The 20,592-nt window shown below is 35.9% G+C and overlaps 1 protein-coding gene across 1 annotated transcript; it reads right to left on the reverse strand.

The window, feature by feature from the left end:
* Window positions 1-934: 934 nt before the first annotated feature.
* On the reverse strand, window positions 935-13,109 carry LOC130612546 (uncharacterized). The gene is made up of 13 exons (XM_057433872.1): window positions 12,981-13,109; window positions 12,379-12,570; window positions 11,975-12,040; window positions 11,236-11,288; window positions 10,146-10,212; window positions 9,591-9,676; window positions 9,184-9,270; window positions 7,714-8,771; window positions 7,376-7,429; window positions 6,532-6,674; window positions 5,765-5,881; window positions 5,377-5,620; window positions 935-5,254 (listed from the first exon to the last, which is right to left on the reverse strand). The coding sequence occupies exons 1-13, from the start codon at window positions 13,095-13,097 to the stop codon at window positions 987-989; spliced, it is 6,552 nt and encodes a 2,183-aa protein (XP_057289855.1). The 5' UTR covers window positions 13,098-13,109; the 3' UTR covers window positions 935-986.
* Between the last annotated feature and the right edge of the window lie 7,483 nt (window positions 13,110-20,592).

Here is a 20,592-nt window from a genome sequence, read left to right on the forward strand (position 1 = left end):
AAATGCAGTGCTTGCAACAAACTTCTGCATTAATTATCTTTTTAACATAATTTAAAAAAGCCGTACACGCAATCTCATTGGTTGAGTAAGTCTGTTGTACCAGGGCCTCGTACGCGTTTCATCAAAAAACGCTATCAAAAAACTAGGTTTTATAAAAAAAAAATAAAAAAATAGTAATCTCGTTTTCGTCTGTTTCAAACGTTGTTTAAATACCAAAACTTTAATATCATATAAAATGTTTAAGAAACTCGAGGCTCCACCTATTGCTTAGGTTTCTTATTAAAAAAAGTGGAAACTGCAAAAATTAAAAAACAAGATGCGAAAAAAGATCGAGAATCGGGTTTGTTACGTGCCAAAACAATACTCTCTGGTGACTAATGACGTCCCTGTATTCCAACATAGTCCCCAGGGACCTGTGGTCCCTGAGCCGTTAATACGGAGTGGCTAACTATCAACTTTATCAACAAGACAAAATGCCCTGGAAACGAGGTTGCCTCTATTCCTATTCCGACCAATTTATTATAACGTTGGAGGGTATAAATCTTTTTCCCACCACCCTGGCTATAACTCTAAAATAAAAAGTGTTTTCTATTTATGAGATAGATGTAGCGGATAGTAAGCAGAAGGGCTGGTGACAAGAAAGTGTCGCAAAACTCGAAAAAGCAACCCAAAACTCGAAAAACCGTCTCATTTTTTAGTATTTGTCAGCACATTTTAAAGACATTTTTTGACACCCCGCAGTAATAATGAGAAGTAAAACAAAGAGAATCATAGTATATTAACTGCTGAAAGTCCAATACTGAATCTGATTCCCATCAATTACTACAGTCAACAGAAGAATCAGTTGTTAGGAAATATCCGAACATGGATGATTTCCCGTGTTTGTATTACCTCTTTAGTGGAAAATAAGAAACTATGAAAAATGAAAACTTCATTAAACAGAACATTTTCTTGTATTATATTTATTCAAAATATACTAAAAGGCTTCACAAAGTCCGCTGTTTTTTTCCGTGTCCAGCGTCGAAGTCAGCCGGAGATAAAGAACGTTTTTGTTTCCGACAAACATCTTCTGTATGTCTTTCACTGGATGACCGTCCAGTTGATCGTGAACTCGTTAGTTTCTTTCCTTTGTATTCGTACTCAGGGGATTTTGAAAACGAGCTCGAGGAGCTTTGTGAGCCTGATCTACGATAATTACGCTTCAAAGCCCTTTTAATATCAACAGGTTGAAAATGAGCATCAGATGGAATTTCTACATCTTTATTCTCATCATCGCGGCTTCTTTTACTTTTATTCTTTCCTCCCGAATTTTGTTCTAATCTTCCTCGATCATCTGGCGAGTGTCCTCCACTTCCAGCTCTCGAGCTCGGCCTTGAACCAACACTGAATGCCAGAGCCGAAAAGGGAAAGGCAATGGCCGAACTTGATTGACTGGTAGAAGTCATAACTTGTACTGAAGAACTTGCACCTGTAGACCCTGACTCCGGTGAACTAGGTGGTGTGATGGATTCAAATGCTTCCTGTTGCGGTTGTGAAATGGGTTTACCTTGATTTTCTGTTTGCTTACTTTCGCAGGGTACAAGAACAGATTGATTTTTAAACTGCATATAATCAATATTAAGCTCAAGGTTTCCAGCTTGTACAGGCTCAAATGAGTATTCTGGTTCATCAAGCAATGGTGTTTTCGCTTCAGGTGTCGAACCAGCTGATGAGCATTCCGTATTTTCCAGTATGTTCTGCTCAGGTGCTAACGTCGAAGTCGTGTCAGGTTTAATTGGTATAAAAACAGAAGCCACGTTGGTAGGCTCATCCATAACCGGAGTACTTGCATCGCTCCGACCTCCATCCTCGTGATCATCCTTCGACGCGACTAGGTTCGATATTTCTGTATTTTCGCTACTTTCAGCGGTACCATCTAACACTTCAGGTTGTTTGTCGTCATCAGCAACTCTCTCCTCCGTGGTGTAAAACAAATCAACGTCGCTTGTTGGAGAGTTCCTTGTCGCAGTTAATGTCTGCAGTTCGTTTGACTTTGGTTTCATATCACTGTAAAGATCAAACGAGTCCTGAGAGTGATCATCGTAATTATGAACTTTCAAATCGTCGTATATGTCTGGTGAATCGAGTCGCTCTTTTCTTTTAGGCTTTGGAGCAGAATTTTTTACTACTGACTCACTTAAAGAAGCATCAGGTGGCATTATTTTGTTTTTACTCATCACCTTTTCATTCGTCTCCATTTTTGAGATATCGCCCTTCACTTCAAACTCCTTGGGTGCCCCACTGGAAGTTTCTTCGCTCTCCGACTTGGACTGATTACTGAAGGTCGAGGTCGAGGATGGTAAGATCAGTTTGGCAGGGGACAAAGTGCCAAAATCTGTTACCTGGTTTTCAACAGGTATTGGATTTGTAATTACTTCAGTTGTACTTGAAAGGTTACCTTCTGTCATGTCATAGGCACGAGGGACAACGATATCAACTGTTGCAACTATCGGTTCGTTTGTTTCCATACGAGGAACGACTGTCTCCTTGGTTGTAGTTTTTTCATCGCACATTGTATGTGAAACAACACTGGTATGACCAGATGATGAAACAGCGATAACAACTGAGTCGTTAGTATTTTTATATTCCAAGGTAGTTGTTATCAATGGCATTATGTTAGCAGGGTTGTTCTCTATCGTGCTTTGATGTTTGTTTTCGGACATTTCACAGTAGTTCATTTTACATAAGTCTCTTACATCGCCACTATCTTCTTTAACACTCTCAAGATTATCAGACACCTGTACTTGTTGGGGAACCATACTATGACCTTCAAATGCTTGCTTAGGTGCGTCGCTAGTTTTCTTATATTCTGTTTTGTAAGATACATTCTCCTTGTGATGTTTCTGATTGGATTTTAATCTCTGCATGAGTAGTGAAGATTTAGGGACAGATGAAAGGGCGGTTACTTGGGATATCATTGACGATGGTGGTATAGCTGTTGGTTCTCTGGATTCGGACTCATCTGCAGATATTGTCTCTTCTGAATCGCTTCTTGGCCTAGTGGAATAATTTTGCTCTGGAAAAGGTGAATTTACCATAATGTGTGCATCTGTTCGGTTTGATCTCACAGGCATAGGATATGTTGGTGATAAAGACAATTCGCTAGACGACGGGTTTCTTCTTTGGGTTGTGGAGGACGTGCTTACCTTTCGAGTGTCTGAAGGCACCTCAGAGAAGTTAAATTTGGGGAACATTTGAGGAGCAGGACTATTTTTTTGCGCCATGTTGATTATTTGTTCTTTAAACTGGTTCGAAGTTGCGGCGAGCTGAATAACTGGCTGCGGATTGCTTTGGTTTGGACTCGACCTAACAAGACCCGAGTGAACTGGACCATGTAGGGGTGGTGGTGGAGTCTTCGTTTTGGACACTTCTGTGTCAATTTCCCATGGACGGACTATAGTTTTTCGTCTTGGTGGTTCTGTGTCAAGGTTAGTTTTGAAAGCAGTCGTGACTTGACGCATATTACTAAGTCTAGGACCAGGAGAAGCCACAGAAATGCCACCACCAGTAATAGAAGTTAACGGTGGAGGCTTTCTTGCCAATCCAGTTGATATACCATACAGATTCCTGTCTATACCAGCAGCATCACTAACCTCACTACCAGCGCTACCTGGTCGAGACAAAGGCTCGAGAGGAACATCAGGCAATGAGATTTTAGGTAACTGGTCGAAACCAAGACCGTGAACAGGATGGTAGGGTTGGTTTACTTCAGGTCTCGGCATATACTCCGCATGTTTATCGTCTGGTATGACTGATTTGTGGCTAGGGCCAGATGTAGTGCGAATTCTTTGATGACCAATTATTTCAGGTATGTACTTATCCGACGTTACACCGAGGTTGGCGCGTAAGTCTGGGATAGACACTGCTCTTTTCTGCATCTCGGCGCGTGTTTTCGGCTGATGAGGGAGCTGGCGTAAATATTGCTCACGCAGTGGTTTTTCATGGAAGAGTTTGTGCAGATTCTCTTGTGAGCCAAATCCACGAATATTACGAAGATCTTCCTGCGATCCAAACTCCTGAAGTTTCCTAAGATCTTCTTGAGAACCAAAATGGCGAAGCTCTTCGTTGCGTTGATTTATCGATGCAGCGGCAGGAAAGTATCTATTCATGAGTCTAAGTACCATATCTTGAGACATGGGGCCATGCTCGTGCATTTTTTCAGCAAAAAGTCTTCGTTGGATTTCTATTTCTTTTTGTTTGTCAATCTCCATTAGATTTTGCATATGTTTCACTTCTTCTTGCCGTCTATCAAACTCCAGTTTCTTTAAATGCATGTACTTTCGTTCTTCTTGTTGACGGAACTGCGCTTCCAGAATTTGAAATTCTCGTTCTTTCTTTCGAAATAATAATTGCGCATCTCGCTCGGCTTCAATTTCTTGTCGAAGCAGGCTAGGTGTGTCGTGCTCCTTCTCCAACTGCTTTTGTCGGTGAAAGTATTCCAATTCTTGCCTCTTTTTTATTTCCTCCAGTTGATGGGGGTTAAGACGAGAAATAAATAACTCTTGGCCCGTCGGAGAAGTCAGGCTTGATTGCATACTTTGTGAAAAACCTGGCGAGCGACTTTGTGGGATATTTATCGAAGAGGGTACTGATGTATGCTTTATGTGTGGTAAAGGCTGCGGGATATTTCTAGGTACGGGCATGCGAGCCTGTATGTTATCGGGTGACATTTGAAAACGAAATCTTTGTGACGGTAAGTCAGGCTGAGAATTGACTTGAGGAGGAAGTGAAGACATGCATCCAGAAAGTGTGTTAAAAGATTTGATAGTCTGCTCCATCGCAAGTCGGTTGGGCGTGGCTACGGGAAACGGCTGACTGGGGTGAGGGGCCTGAGAAAACGGCTGGGTGGGAAGAGAAGCCTGAGAAACATTGATATGCTGAGACGTTAACGGATACTCGGCATGTCCAGAAAATGCAACATATTGTCGAGCATGCATTGATAAATCATGTATCGAAGTTGTCACGGACTGAGGTAACGTTTCACCCGATACGGAAATAACAGAAGAACTTTCTGCGTTACTAAGTGGAAGAGAAACATTCAATACTTTTTCTTTGTCCAATGAAAACTGGAGTTTCTTCTGGAACAAACCGACATCCTGTCGTAGACTGATCTCTTTGATTGGTGGAACACTTGTGTCCGCAGGTAAGCTGCATGCAACCAGTGGAGGCGGTGGGCGTAACGTCCCTTCTCGAGAGGTAACAAATGGGACGACTTCTATGGAAAAGCAATATATTGAATATATTCTTAATGCCCTAAACTAAATTTGCAGTACATATTTTTTTACTCCAAATCTACCATCTTGGCGTGGTTGTATTCGAATGTTTAACACTACCCACCTGAAGAAGTTGCACTAAACACGTGACCATCAGTTGTCTTGCTATCTGTTTGGTTTGTGTTAGACGTTTGCGTGGTACTGGAACAACCTGCGACAGAAAAAGATTGAGTGCTGATATTGATTTGCGTGGTAGATGGTAGCTGATTTATCTCAGTATCGATGGTCTGAATGATGACCTTGCTAGATTCTTGCATGATTTTTTTTGATGAATGTCGATGCCGACCTGTTTTAGCTGATTTCACTTCCTGCAAAAACAAACAAAAAAAACACAATAAGATCACTATCAAAAAGTACGACATGCAACAGCAACAACAACAACAACAACATCAACAACAACAACAACAACACAACAACAACAACAACAACAACAACAACAATAGATATTGTACCAGTTTTTGTTGTTTCTCAAGCGCGTCTTGTTGTTGTTTCTTCTCTAACTCTTCCATTCTATCAAGTTCTTCCAAATAACTGATCAAATCCTCCTCCTGTTCAACAGTTTCATCTTTCTATAGAGTAAAATAAACTTTCCTGTAGTACTTTACTTTAAACAACAAACAAACAAAAAAAATATAACATCAATAAGTACTAATTCATAAAATAGGCCAGAGGTGGCATGAATGTATCCATCGTAAGCATAATCTAGTGACGTTTTCAGTCAATTTTCAGTCGGTAACTGTAATTCTGAGCTAACAAATACTATGTTATGACATGCTTCTGCAAACAGTGAAATCAAACATCACGTTACCACTTTCCATAAAAACAACAATAATGTTAACTTGCTCCCATGGTTAAAAAAGACTTTCTATGATATTTTTTTTATTTTTCCAGGTCAAACTGTTCCAGGACGATTTTAGGACAAAAGGGCTAACCAAGTTTTAAAGTAATGAAGAAAAGATTTTGTTTACGCAATTTTCGAGGAAAAGTTTTACGTAAGCTTTACAAAAAGATTTACATATCGCCATTTATACAAATTTTACTCGACATTCCAGAACATGTTTTTAAATTTTTATTCCAGAGTTTTCGATGAGAAATTTTAGTTTGTAGGAACTTCCAGGCCGTGAGCAACATATTGCAGGGAAATTAAAAGAACATGAATTTTTGTCAGAATTCTTAAAAATGTTTAAACAGTGGGAAGCAAAAGTAAAAAGGTTTATACCTCTTTCGTCCTTGCTATACCAAGTATACTCTCCAAGTTGAACTTTTTCTTGTAGTTAAAATAAAAATTTTTGCACTGTGCTTCAGATTTTGTTTCAACAAGTTTGGATATAGATTGCCAATGTCGTCCGTAACGTTTTAGGCCTGAAATACACACACAAATAGAGTTTGCAACGAAAAATTAACTGCTGGACTGCACAACAACAACTTTTTCTCTCACTTTCATTTCTCCTCAAATCAAATGCAAAGAATACTGTTACACAGAGATACATATAAATAATGCAAGAGATTAATGGTAAGAAAATGCAGCATTTTGCATGAAATAACTTTGAAACTCCTGGAGTGTACGCTTAATCAACCAAATGCATAATCAACCAATATTTAGATTTAATTGCTTGTTTTGCGGAGCAAATTTCTCTGTGATAAAATTTTTATTTAGGGAACAACGGTGCATAATGTGAGATATATTGGTAAGTAAACTTGCACATTATCTTTCGTCACAGGGAAGACATACGCCTCGCTCTTGTGGTATGTCGCACGGAAGTAGCATTCTTAGGTTGTCTACTATGTACTAGGTAGATAGCATATGATGGATAGCGTATTCGGGAGAACAATCGCCTGGCAAGCGACAGGGCGTGGGTTCATATCCAAATCTATCCATCATCTTTGTAGCACTTGGAAAGCTAATGTACAGGTATACTTACATCAAAATTTTATTTCTAGTTTAACTTTTATCCAATCCATATATATATATACAAAATAGTTCCTCGTTTCAACAATGAACAACTTTTACACGTCTATAACTTCAACAAAGACAAAATGCAACTTATTATTCGGTAACATACCTTCCACAGCATTCATCATTTCACTTTCTGACCATCTCGAGGGATCGCTATGCTCTAGAAGGAAAAACATTGAGTTAAATTGAAGTTCTTTTCGTAAAAATATGGTAAAATTAAGTTCTCAATCACACTTGTCTTTAGTATACAATAGTAGAGGGAAACTTAAAGTAAATAGGACACTGATTATCATGAGATATTGGAGTAACTTGAGCTTGTATAGACATATATTTTCTCTATGTCTCACTAAGACAATTGTAACATTCATTGAGCCATGGTGATACAAGCAGGGTAAAAAAAAACTGAACAGAAAAGAAAACAATTACAAGCCACCTGTAACATACCTGGCATTTTTGTTAAGTGCTGTTTAATCAGTTCTTCCACTTTAACTGCTATAGTCGGTTCACTTGGTACGATAGTAGTGGTTTGTTCGGATGCAACTTTGGCAGCAGCAGCAGCCGCCGCAGTAACTGTCTCTGATACAATGCTTCCAACTGACATGGTTGCGCTGCTTGTCCCGATGTTAGACGGTGATGTCACTACAATTGTTATTTTTAATGGTGGATGTGGACTCTCTGCGGAGGAGACTGCCAAAGTTTCATTAGTGCTGACGTCAGGTTCAGTTTTAGTGATTGGTGCCGTGACTGTTTTAGAACTAAATTTTCCTGAGCGCGTATTAAAAACTTTTACAGGAGGCAGTGGAACGGCTTTTGTAGTCTTGATAATTTTCTCAGTTTCCATGGTAACAGATGGCGGAGCTGGGTTGGAACTACACTGTTTATTTTGAGTCGGTCTGACATCAACATCTGATTTTGTCACTTTAGTCTCCACGGATGTCGCAGTGTCCATTAAAGCCGGCTGATTTTCCTCGTCGCTAGCACCATCATCATCTTCATCATCGTCTTCATCTTCCACCTCAACTTCGACACTTTCCTTCCCCTGTGGTTGCTTATTCTGCTTCTTACTTTGATTCATGGATATCCCTCCAGTTCGAGTGCTTGCTTTTCCTTTCTTCTTCTTTAACTTGGAGGACTTAAAGTATTCTTTCTTTTTATTTTGGTAGTAGAAAAGTACACAGTCCGAACAATTTTTCATCTTTAAGAAAGATGCAATCTTTTCAAAGTCTTTTGGAAACTGTGCAAACTTCTCACGAAATATTTGCTTCTCTTCCTCACTCCATATAATACCTGCTTTTCTTATTTTTTCGAACTGATCCAAATTTCTGATGAGGCCATTATTATTGATATACTTTATAGTTCGTTCATATTTACTCAGTAAATATGGCGGCCTCACAGCTAACAGCTGCATTTGTTTTTCACTCGCATCTAACTCTCGAAGGTTATCCGCTATTTCGTCCACTTCAGCTTCGCTACGTATAAAACCAACACTTCTTGATCCAATCCTGAAATAAAATCACAAAGCTACACTTATCAAAGCACATTCGTTAGGGCACACTTGGCGAGACACAAGGCCCCCTTATCGAGGCACACTTTCTAAAGCATTGATTGAACGCCAAAACACTAGCTTTAAACAAAATAATACACAACAAAAAAACCATCTGTGATGCACACACCTAACCAGTAAGACAAATACCGATGAGGTAAAAGAACAAAAAGGTATTTAATTATTGCTTTCTAGAAAATTAGTTGTAAACATCCGCACCGTTCCAAAATAACTAGACATTCTTAAAGTATCCCTCAGATTTGTCAAATATTAAGCTCATTGTAAACAATGGATTAGAAGGTCTGCTATGTTTGTCTAAGTTTTTTTTTCAGGTGCGTGTGACAATTGCAGAAAAAACAGATTGTATCTACCTGTCCATACGTTCTTGATGCTCCCTTTGTTTTTTAATTTCGGGAAATTCTCTTTCATAAAACTGTCGAGAACGTTGTTGTCTTTGTCTGAAATAACAAAAAAAAGCGTCACTTATGATGTTATCACTCTGATTATTATACATTACTACATCGTGATAATGTCGAGGCCTGCAATTTTAAGTGAGAAACAAACACGGCGAAGTCCCAATCGTAACCCGTTCTCATGTTAGTTAGAATACATAGCCAAATAGTTGATGAAGCTTGAATATACTAAAGCTTCAACGCCTGATGAATGCCTCTAATTTTAAAACTAACACCTGGGGATAGATTCATTGACACGGATACAGCATATACGATTTTAAATGTTAAAACATAAATGATAAAGTATACAGATGCGCAACTCTTACTTTCGTCTTGGGTTGTTTTCAATTTTTTCAATTCTTTTTAACCAAGCTTCTTCTCTTGTTTGGTATTCCTCTTTCAAATGTTTTTCCTGCATACGATAAAGTAATTTATTTTAGCATAGAAAAAACGCAGCATCAAAATAAAAGATTGTCATATCGTACTTATATGAATGAGAACCGTTTCAAATGCTTATTCGGATAGATTGAATTGAACATATATACATATGATTATTATTATTAAAATTATTTACCCAAGATAGCCACTTCAGTTCCTATTTGTACTGCTATTAACGAGAGACCTGCGAAGGCGTCCTAGTGCATTACAGCTCCTATTTAAGTGTGAAAGTACAACTGTTGCTCAACTCGACAACTGCCTACGATGTCAATATTATTCTTATGCTTAGATTCACAATTTTATAGTCTCTGGCATGACTCGACTGGGGTTTGAACCCAAGACCTTCCGCACTGGAAGCGAACGCTGTACCACAAGGCCACTCTACCACAAGGCCACTCTACCACAAGGCTACCAGTCAGTGCGATGTATTAGAAATCACTAACCATTTTTATTTCAGCTAGTCTTTTCATCTGAAGAAATTTCACCAGTCTTGGTTTAAAGGCTTTAAATCTAAAAAAACAAAAGAAATGAAATTTAAAAGTATAATTCAATAAGAAATTAAAATGATAAATTTTTTTTCTATTAATTGCATGGTAATCACAATGACACAATAATATACATAAACATCGTGTGTCAGACGCACATTTTTCGGAAGAATGCTCTCTATTGAAATTACGTGGCTGTAAAGCTCGAAATTATTTTTGTAATCATACAAAGATTTTCCTTAGTGACAAATTGTATCTTTTAGGGAGCCATTACAATATTTTTCTTATTTCAAGTATAAAAAAAACATTCCGACCAGAAGAATTTTGGTCAAGGCACAAGCTTCTTAAATTAGGTGTATCATTGATATTTACAAATATTGAGGAGAGAGTCTGGGGAAGTTATTATCACTTATAAAGCAGTGAAAAAACACAAGGCAGCTAGAAATGACAAACTAAGGGATTTATTTATTCTTGTACAACCAATAAATTTTAAAAGTTACATGTTTGGTGCATGTAAACGGTAAAAATAAATTTTAAAATTTTGATCGTAGAAAAGGATTTGATGGAATCAGGATTTTTTTAATCTTGAATACTATGTGCAAAACAACACGTTTTAAATGTTTTTGGGGTAAAACTGGTTCATGTTTTGGAGGGGAAAAGGGATGCAAGTATTTGCAAGAAATACTGGATCCGATATGAGACACAAATAACACAATTTCGTGTTGTGACTTAATCTCTTTTGTTTTGCAATAGCACTGTAGTGCTTCTTTCTATATCAATTTTTGTCTATTGCAGCACTTCATTGAAGAGCCTTAAACCAACTTTGCTGCAGAAAATGACATTACTGTTCATCATCAAACCTTTTTTAAAAATAGACATATTGTTTTGGCTGTTTTTGAAAGTTTTTTCTGGATGTTGGCAAAATTAATCGAACAACACTCCATAGTAAACAAGTTCCTTAAATTCCATAGCTTTTAGAAGCATTGAAAAAATAAAAAATTTGAAAAAGAAGAAGAAGATAGAATGAAACAAGCAATCTTTAACATACTTTTCAATGTTCTCATGATATGAAACCAGATCCGATGGCTGATTATACAAGGGCTAGAAAACATAACAAATCATGTAAACATATATTTTAAAGAACACATCACAAAAACTAATATGCTCCCACTTAACACGTGCACACTTCGCCAACGTGATCAACAATATCAAAACTTTGCAAAACATATCAGTGTATCTGATAAATTATTTAAAGAGAAATGTCTACAAACAAAAACATTCGACATACTGGTATCATTTCAGACAGTTCAAACGATTTATATTTTGTTCTTCACCTTCTTTTAGAAGAATTATAGTATAATCCTCCACTATGCTTAAACTTCTTCATTTCTTTAAATTTATGTTTTAGTGAAGAGTATATTTGTGATGTTAGGAAATAATATTAAATAAAAACAAAAGCATTCTACAATCTCAGTGTTGTTAACGGGAAAAATATCAATGCAGCAAAAAATCATTGTTATACATAGAATCAGATATAAAATCAGAATCAGAAATAAAATCGATTTTATTGATTCATAATAAAATCTGAAAAAAATAAATAACCTCCTTATTCTTGTTAAAATTGAAGAAATGGCAAACAGAATGCTATTAATAATTCAAACATCCCACACAAAGAAATAAGGAAGAATTATAATAAAAATTAAAACTTATTAAGAATAATATCAAAACGATTATACTATAACCTAATGAAACCAAGTTTTTTTTTGAAGAAAAACAAATATAATTACCAGTTGTAAATTTTCTCCCTTGTAATTTAGATGATACAAGCTGTGATGAGACGCTTCTGCACGTTTCTGAGATATTTAAAAAATTAGGTCATTTATTTGTCTAAAGCTACTAAAAAAATCAAAAAAATGAAAGAATTATTTCTTATTTTGTTTCTTTTATTGTCAATATATCCATCATAATTTTTCTTTTTGCAAAATAGGTTGATAACTTGATAACAATTCTTGAAATGATATTTTCATGTAAACGTATGTGGATAACTTAAAACACATAAACATGGTTGTGCAGCATTTTTCTTTTTCTTTTAGGACTATACTATCACAAAATACAAACTGTCACAGAAGTAAGGTGATGAGAGTTCATTTATCGTTAGGAATTTAGGTGAATAGAACAGTAAAACACATACTCTATTCTCTTTATAGATACGTCTTATATTTTCCGTATTTTTGTATGAAAACCTTTCAATCAGACGTCTCCTGTACTCAACTTCTGGGTCTTCATTTTTGATTTCTTCCTTTTTTATCGTTTCCTCATGCTGTTTTTGTTCTTGTTCCTTTTCTATCTTTTTCCATGTTTCGATTGAAGAAAGAAGTTCTTTCTAAAACATAAAAGAATTAAACAAATGAAATCTGTTGTAGGACTCCTTAATACTTTAAGTAGTATTAAAATAAATACCGAAGTGATAAATAAAAAACACACAACATTATGTAAAAAATATTATGCTTTTTCGTAACTTTATAATCTACGAGGTACTTAAGCTTGTTTATATATATACGAAATAATGAAAACCTTACACTTAAAAAGATAAAAAAGAAAAAAAATACAGCTGCCAATATATCTATCAACAACCATGTGATTTTGGAACTTAAACTTCTCATTATAAACAAAACATTTCTTTGAAAGCTGTCTTAAATATTTCAGTAGGATTAACATTATTTTTCCCTCACATGTTTCTCTTTTTTTTCAATACTAACTATTCCCTTAGAAATAAAAAACGAACAGCTGTACCATTCTGCTTTGTAAATCACTTTTTGTGTGTTCTACTACTAAAATTTCTTTATCCAGTTTCTCCATTTTCTGCAAAAGATCATCTTGGTTTTGTCCACCTAAATGTTGTGCTTCCATTTTTATGTTAGCCTAGAAGATTTTAAAAGAAATATTTATGTAGTCAAAATATTATTCATTTTTACAAAGTAGGCTCTCAAAACGTTATAAATAATGTGATAATAACGTAAAAAAGAGAAAAAAATTATATGACAAATAGCCTTTTAATTAGAAAGTACCTTCATTTTTATCAAGTTGACATTTTAAAATTAAATTGTTCCTTAATTAAAAAATACATTGACAAGTGATAAAAAATTCAATTTTTTTTTTGTAAGATTCAACTTTAACCTAGATGCGTAATACCAATTAACAGAAATTTGCAATTTGCAATTAACAAGTAAAGTCTCTGCTCTGGTTTATTGGGATCAAAAATAAGACAGAGAAATATTGTAACAACTTTTGTAGTTAATAGCCTGATAGAAAACATAGAAGTCAAGTGTTGACTTTAATTACAATAAAACAATAATTATATTTGGTCATGATGAAAAGTTGTGTGGTATTCTAAGAAACATCAAATCACAAAAACCACATTTAGAACTATATTCGCTCATTTCAACACTATTAGTGCCTTTAAAATATCTCAATAATATGGATGAAAAATTTTTAAACTGTAAATTAACCATGACAGCCATAAGTGTTTAGTGAAAGGGTAATGAAATTTAACTCACAGGTAACAAATAGACACATGACAACAATAAACTAACTGGATACGATCATATGCTGAAATAAACAAGAAACAACACGTTTTCAAAGTTACTTTTTCGTGGTTAATTATACAAGTTTTATTTTTGGTTAGTGTACTCATTTTCCTTACTTAGAATTCTAACCTAAATTAGTTTTGCATCCAACTATGATTAATGATGGCAGCTTTGCTGTGTTTTGTGTTTCTACTGCTTCTTCTTTGAAACAACGTAAGGAATGGACTTGCTTCAGATCTTTCAAATTTCAGAAAAAAGGTACAACAAAGCCTTCCCATTTAGAGCTGCAAAAGTTTGGAATAATCTTTTGGACCAAATGACCTGTAATGGAAGCCTACTTTCTTTTAAGAATTCCATCTCTAATATATAGATCTCTGCATATATAATACATCTCCAAAGCCTGCAGTTGTTACTTACTTGACGCATGAATTGCATCCTTGACTTGCAAGAAAGTGAGACTAATCTCCTTTGCAGCCTGGAAGATTATGTTTATAGATCTAATAGATCATTAACTTGTACTAAAGCTATTGGGCAATGAACCAGCATTGTAAAAAAGATCCAATGTTTCTGGTATTTCTGGTGAATGATTTATTTTTTGTTCTTTGATCCCTTCACAAATAACAAAGCATTGTGAACTCTTAGAATTACCTCCTTATTGAACATATTTATGATTCTCACATGTTACTTTCTTTGTGTAAAACCCAAAATGATAAGCAGCTAGTTTTTCCTCAAATTTTAAGCTTTGACTACGTTAGAGGTGCAATTACAAGAAAGTTCTAACATGTATTCACAAAAGGTTAAAAAGTATGCATGCCCTATTTATCATTGTTCTTCTGAATGTATATAGCTCAAACATGATATTTTTTCTTTTCTTTTTGTAATGGATTAAGTATTATTTTAATGTTAGACCAGTAAATGATTAAAAAAAATGACTTTCCATAACTTAAATGTTTGTTTGCCCACACGTAGTTGCAAGTTTAATTAAAGACACAACTTACTACAACTTGTTAATATAAGAGTTGAAATTCCAAATATATATACTGGTGATGCAATCCACAAGCTGTGATAAAATGAGAAGGGTTTACAATACAGCAAACTGTGCTGAAGTTCTTGTCTACAGGAATGGAATTTGTAATTACTTCCAGGCTTAGACTTCTTACAAGAAAGTACTGTAGACCTTACACTACTATTTAAGAAAATGTTTAATAAGAAAATAATCCTTCTATCATGAACAATGATAATAACAACATAAACAAACTGGTTACAGTTACAACAAAAAAAGTATAAGCAAATAATACTCAAGATAAAACTGACACAGACTGGTTGTTGAACAATATATAAATGGGCAAATATTAAAGCCCTCCAGCCTTTCCAAAAAAAGTTGAAAAGGTTTGGACATCTAGGAATGATATCACTGTTTGTAAATGGAAGGACCAACAAGAAGCTCTGACTATTTCCAATGCTCACAGTTGTTAATCATAATGGGAAGGACCAAATACTGAGACTACAATGTAACGATGCCTGGTATTGATCTATGTGACCAAATGTTGCTCTATCACTTTGGCATCAAGAGATGTTGCAGTGGTACAACAAAGTTGGTGTCAATATTTTGGAGATATGTAAATATGTTTTATTTGTAGTGGAAGTTTTTAGTAAACCTGAATATCAATATGAATATCGACTCCAGTGAGTTTTTCATCAAGGCTTTGATTGGACAGAGAAAAAAGATTGGGATACCCCATGTTTTTAATTAATCCATCATTAGGTTTTTGTGACGTCATCGGAATAACGGGAATGAGATTTGTCATAACAACTATATTAAGTTTCTTAAGGAAGGACGTGAAAGTTATATCGGGGGAAGAGTGTGTTTCCCAGCATAGGTTGCTGGTTTGTGATATTATCTTGAAGAGTGTCAGAGAAGCCAAGGGAAAGTACAGGCCCCGTCGAGAAGTCTGGAAGCTGAAGGAAGAGATTGTAGCAAGACAATTTAGTGCAAAAGTTCAGCAGTTAGCATACAATAGTCAATGTGATAGTGACAATGTTGAAAGTACTTGGACTACTTTAAAGAATTGTCTTCTAGAAGCTTCTGATGATACCTGTGGGTGGACGAAAGGACCAGCTAGACATAGACAGACCTGGTGGTGGAATAATGAGGTTGACCAGTGTATAAAGGAAAAGAGGAAACTTTGGAAAGAGTGGAAGTCAGGTGGTAGTAAAAATATTTACTTAGAAGCTAAGCGTCAGGCTCGTACAGCAGTGTATAAGGCAAAATCAGAAGCAGAGAGAAACAGATTTGCAGATGTGTTAAGAAGGGAAGACCAGCGCAATGAGGTATTCATGATAGCAAAGCAAATGAAGAAGACTAATCAAGATATTGTAGGTGAGAAGTGTATACGTAATGATGAAGGTGTTTTGGCTAGCACAGAGGAGGAGAAAAGGGTAGCTTGGAAGAATCATTATCAGAGGTTGCTTAACACTGAGTTTGATTGGGACGAGGACAATTTGTCTGATGATGATGTCGTAGAAGGGCCAGCTATGCAGATCAAGACAGAATGGGTAGTGGAGGCTATTAGGAAATTGAAGATTGGCAAGGCTGTAGGAGTATCAGGCATTGTTGCAGAGATGGTAAAAGCATCTGGATATATTGGAGTTGAGCTTATTACAAGTCTTGCTAACCAGATTATAAAGGATGGTGCTATTCCGAGTGAGTGGCAGTCGAGTGTAATAGTGAACTGTTTCAAGGGCAAGGGTGATGCATTAGAAAGGGGTAACTATAGAGGCTTGAAGTTGGTTGATCAAGTAATGAAAGTTATTGAAAGAGTGATTGATAAGTTACTTAGAGAAAGAATTGATATAGATAAGATGCAATTTGGTTTTGTTACAGGGCGTGGCACTACAGATGCAATATTTTTACTCAGACAGCTTCAGGAAAAGTATTTAGGAAAGAGAAAGAATCTCTATTTTGCCTTTGTAGATTTAGAGAAAGCTTTTGATAGAGTGCCACGTAAAGTTATTTGGTGGGCTATGAGAAAATTAGGTGTGAATGAGTGGCTAGTTACGATGGTTCAGTCTATGTACAGCAATGCTAGAAGTCGTGTCAGGATTAACGATTCACTTAGTGATGAATTTAGTGTAAATGTTGGTGTACATCAGGGTTCTGTACTTAGTCCTTTGTTGTTTATTCTAGTCTTAGAAGCGCTGTCGATGGAGTTCAGAACAGGTTGTCCATGGGAGTTATTGTATGCAGATGATTTGGTTCTCATAGCAGAGTCGATGGAAGAATTAGTTGAAAAGTTTGAGAAGTTGGAAGAAAGGACTAGAAGAGAAAGGGCTGAAGGTAAACACAGCAAAGTCTAAAGTCATGATAAGTAGCATTGCAGCCAAGTGTGACCTTGTATTTGGAAAGTCGCCTTGTGGAGTTTGCAGGAAAGGGGTTGGTAGTAACTCAATTTTTTGTCAGACTTGCAAGCATTGGGTACATAAGAAGTGCAGTAGTATTAGTGGAAGGTTAAGAGCTGACATACAGTTTGTATGCAAGCGTTGCAAAGGTGAGATTATAGAGAATGAAGTATTTCCAGCTTTAATGATGTACAACAGTGGCTCGTTAGAGATAGTTAAGAACTTCTGTTACTTAGGTGATATGTTGGGCAGTGAAGGGGGTGTTGGAAGAAGTGTTACTTGCAGGATAGGTTCTGCTTGGAAAAAGTTTAGAGAGTTACTTGCTTTATTGACTAGCAGAGTCCTGTCAATTGAGGTAAAAGGTAGGTTGTATGAGGCCTGTGTAAGAAGTGTTATGTTGTACGGTAGTGAGACATGGGCAGTGAAGCAGGAAGATCTTGACCGTTTAGAAAGGAATGATATGAGAATGGTTAGGTGGATGTGTAATGCCAGTCTGAGAGACAGAAAGAGTTCAGATGAGCTAAGAAGCAGGCTAAGTCTCTGTAGAATTAAAGATGTTATCCAGATAAGAAGATTGAATTGGCTGGGGCACTTGGAAAGAATGGAGGAGGATAATTGGGTAAGAAAGTGTAGAGACTTGATAGATAAAGCCCAGAGGCAGACCGAGAAAGACTTGGCAGGAGGTTATAAGGACAGACTTGATAGAGAGGAAGTTGAGTTTAGATCTAACACAGTCTAGATCAGATTGGAAGAGGGTCATTAATATACCCCGTCCAACCCATGCTAGCATGGAAAACGGACGTTAAGCCGAGAATGATGATGATGATGATGAGTTAGGAATTTATGGCCCACAGGCACTTTGTGCCCTTCTTACACATAAAAAACACCACGTATAACAGGGTTAAATTCAAAGCTTGAAAAACGCTGTATTTCATTCAAAAAGACAAGAAAACATCCTTACAAAGCTACAGATCGCTGTGTTTTGCTGTAAAATGATAAGAATGCATCCCTATGAAGATTTAAATTTGCTGTTTTGTCTTCTATAATGACAAAGACAGGTTCTAACGAGCATTAAAAATCTTTGTATTTTGTTATAAAACAATAGAGCACTCAGAACTACAATATTTAATTGCTGTGTCAAAACAGATGGTGTGAAATAATTTAAACAATAGCTTGGATATTAACTGGATAGAAGCTTCATCGTAACTGTTTGTTATGGCTCTTGCACATCGACAACAACAACAAAAAAGTTTATATCAGCTGTGATGTAAAAACATTGAAATATGACTCTCTATACTCAAACAAGTATTCTTGTTACTGTACAGCATTTCGCCTTGACAAGAGTACAATGGTAGTGAACATGTTAAAGCAGTAAAAAACCATAACCAAGATTAGTTGTGGTGTAATGTTTTTATACGTACATGCACAAGCAAAAAATGTAAACAACAGATCACAACAAAAATGAATGCAAGTATGTTAAGTATTATTTGTGAAAAAAAACAATTCCAATACATTTTTAATCTTTATATTCCCTAAAATCATTAAAAAAGCCTAGGTCCATCAGGGTGCTGACTGGCCTGAAACGCTGGCGTTTTAAAAAAAACTTAATATTTCATTAGGAGAAACCTAAATCAACCCAAAACAACATTTTTAAAAAATTTATTACCTTATTTATAATTTTTTCTTTTAATGTAGAGCAGTGGCAGTGGAAGAGTTCTGAAAAAAACTGTTTTTTATATCATTTTTTCCATAAATAGCTGTAATAAAATCCCACAAATAATAAACTGAGAGTACAACAACAAAATACAGTATATACAGTCTGTATGTAATCTACCGTGTACACGCTAATATCACACCTTTGCGTGAAGGACGGCAGTCGTTTGTCCTTTGTTATAATTAAATCCCTTAACGGTTTTGCAAGTACATATTTGCGTGTTAAAAAATGCACTCGCAAAGAAATATTGGGGCAATTATATTTTTTGTAATAACAAGATGCATTGTGTTAAAAAAGCATATTGCGATCTAAATTTCGTTTATAAACTTTTAAAATGTGATCTAAAAAGACATTTCTATCGCCGCTTTTCGATTTTAAACTTTCAAAATGTTATCTAAAAAACATTTCTATCGGCGCAGACAAATTTAACTTTTCTGTCAAATGACATTATGTAAAAATACAATCGCGTCCATGCCGAAAAAGTACACACCAAGCAAAAACTACGAATATGCTTTTTTAACTCTCATTCGGTTTGACAATAAGGTTTTCCGATGCGGGCAAGGTCCTTAATTGAAGATCTGTAGTATCCCAGGAATCCTAGCAAACTTCGTCGTTCTTCAATTGTTGATGGTGCCTTTCTGAGCTTGTTGACCGCTTCAATATGGAGAGGGTTGACATGGTAATCTTCAGCAGTGATCACTTTCCCAAAGTACTAGTTTTGGTTTAGATTATAGGTTCAGTTTATTGAAGTTATTTTAATCCTGTTGTATATACATGATATATTTAGATACCTTGTGCATATTTCTAGTGCCCTTGGCAACGCTGTGAAAACCAGTTAAACCAATAAGATAAATTAATTTACAACTAGAGTTTTTAATCTTTCTGAATAAGACTAAGCCTACATTTTGGTATGGGAATTGAACCTGGGCCGCCTGTGTGAAAAAAGTTGTCTGGCAGAGCGAGGACCCTAGTTGAGTTTGAATTAGGCCGCCATCAAAAATATGTCATGTTCGCGTCCTCCGACTGACTCACTTTTGGTAATAAAAACCCGGGTTGGTATAAGTCGAAAAAGAAAAACGGAAATTTTTTTCCGTTCCAAACGCAATATAAGGTCACGAAATTTGAGTTACCAAAACTCTTAAATAGCATAAACGATTTCATATTTTTCACAAGTAAATTTTAGGATTTACTTACAGTCATTGTTTACAGAAAGAAGAAAAAATTTGTCTCACAAGAATTCACTGGTGCAGCAATTTCATGCTGCACTATTTCATGTTTTAGTAATTAAAATAATTTTACGTGACCGACATCAATAGTGCGATACACACCAATTTCAGCTTTTCTTCATTATCCATCTGTAACCACATGTGTCTCCACTTAATTTTGTTTTGATCGAAATTTTTAAATTCCCACCAAAAAAGTGTGTAATTTGCAGAACGCTTTTAAAACTAGAAAAAGGTGTATTCCCATAGAGATCAATTCCTTTAGGGTACTCCTCGTCGTACTAACAGTTTGCAGGGCGGCGAAAAAGTGTCTGCAAACAATGTCGAGTGACGCTATACTTTTTTTAGTACTGGGAAGGAATTTACTCGCTCCAATCTAAAAATCCAAGGAAAAAATACGCTCCACAGCCCGACTGACTGATTCTTGCAGGGTCTTCAGGACGCGAACATAACATATTTTTTATGGTGGCCTTAAAATACTC

Source organism: Hydractinia symbiolongicarpus, chromosome 10 (genome assembly GCF_029227915.1).
Source record: "Hydractinia symbiolongicarpus strain clone_291-10 chromosome 10, HSymV2.1, whole genome shotgun sequence".
In the NCBI taxonomy this organism is placed as follows: Eukaryota; Metazoa; Cnidaria; class Hydrozoa; order Anthoathecata; family Hydractiniidae; genus Hydractinia; species Hydractinia symbiolongicarpus.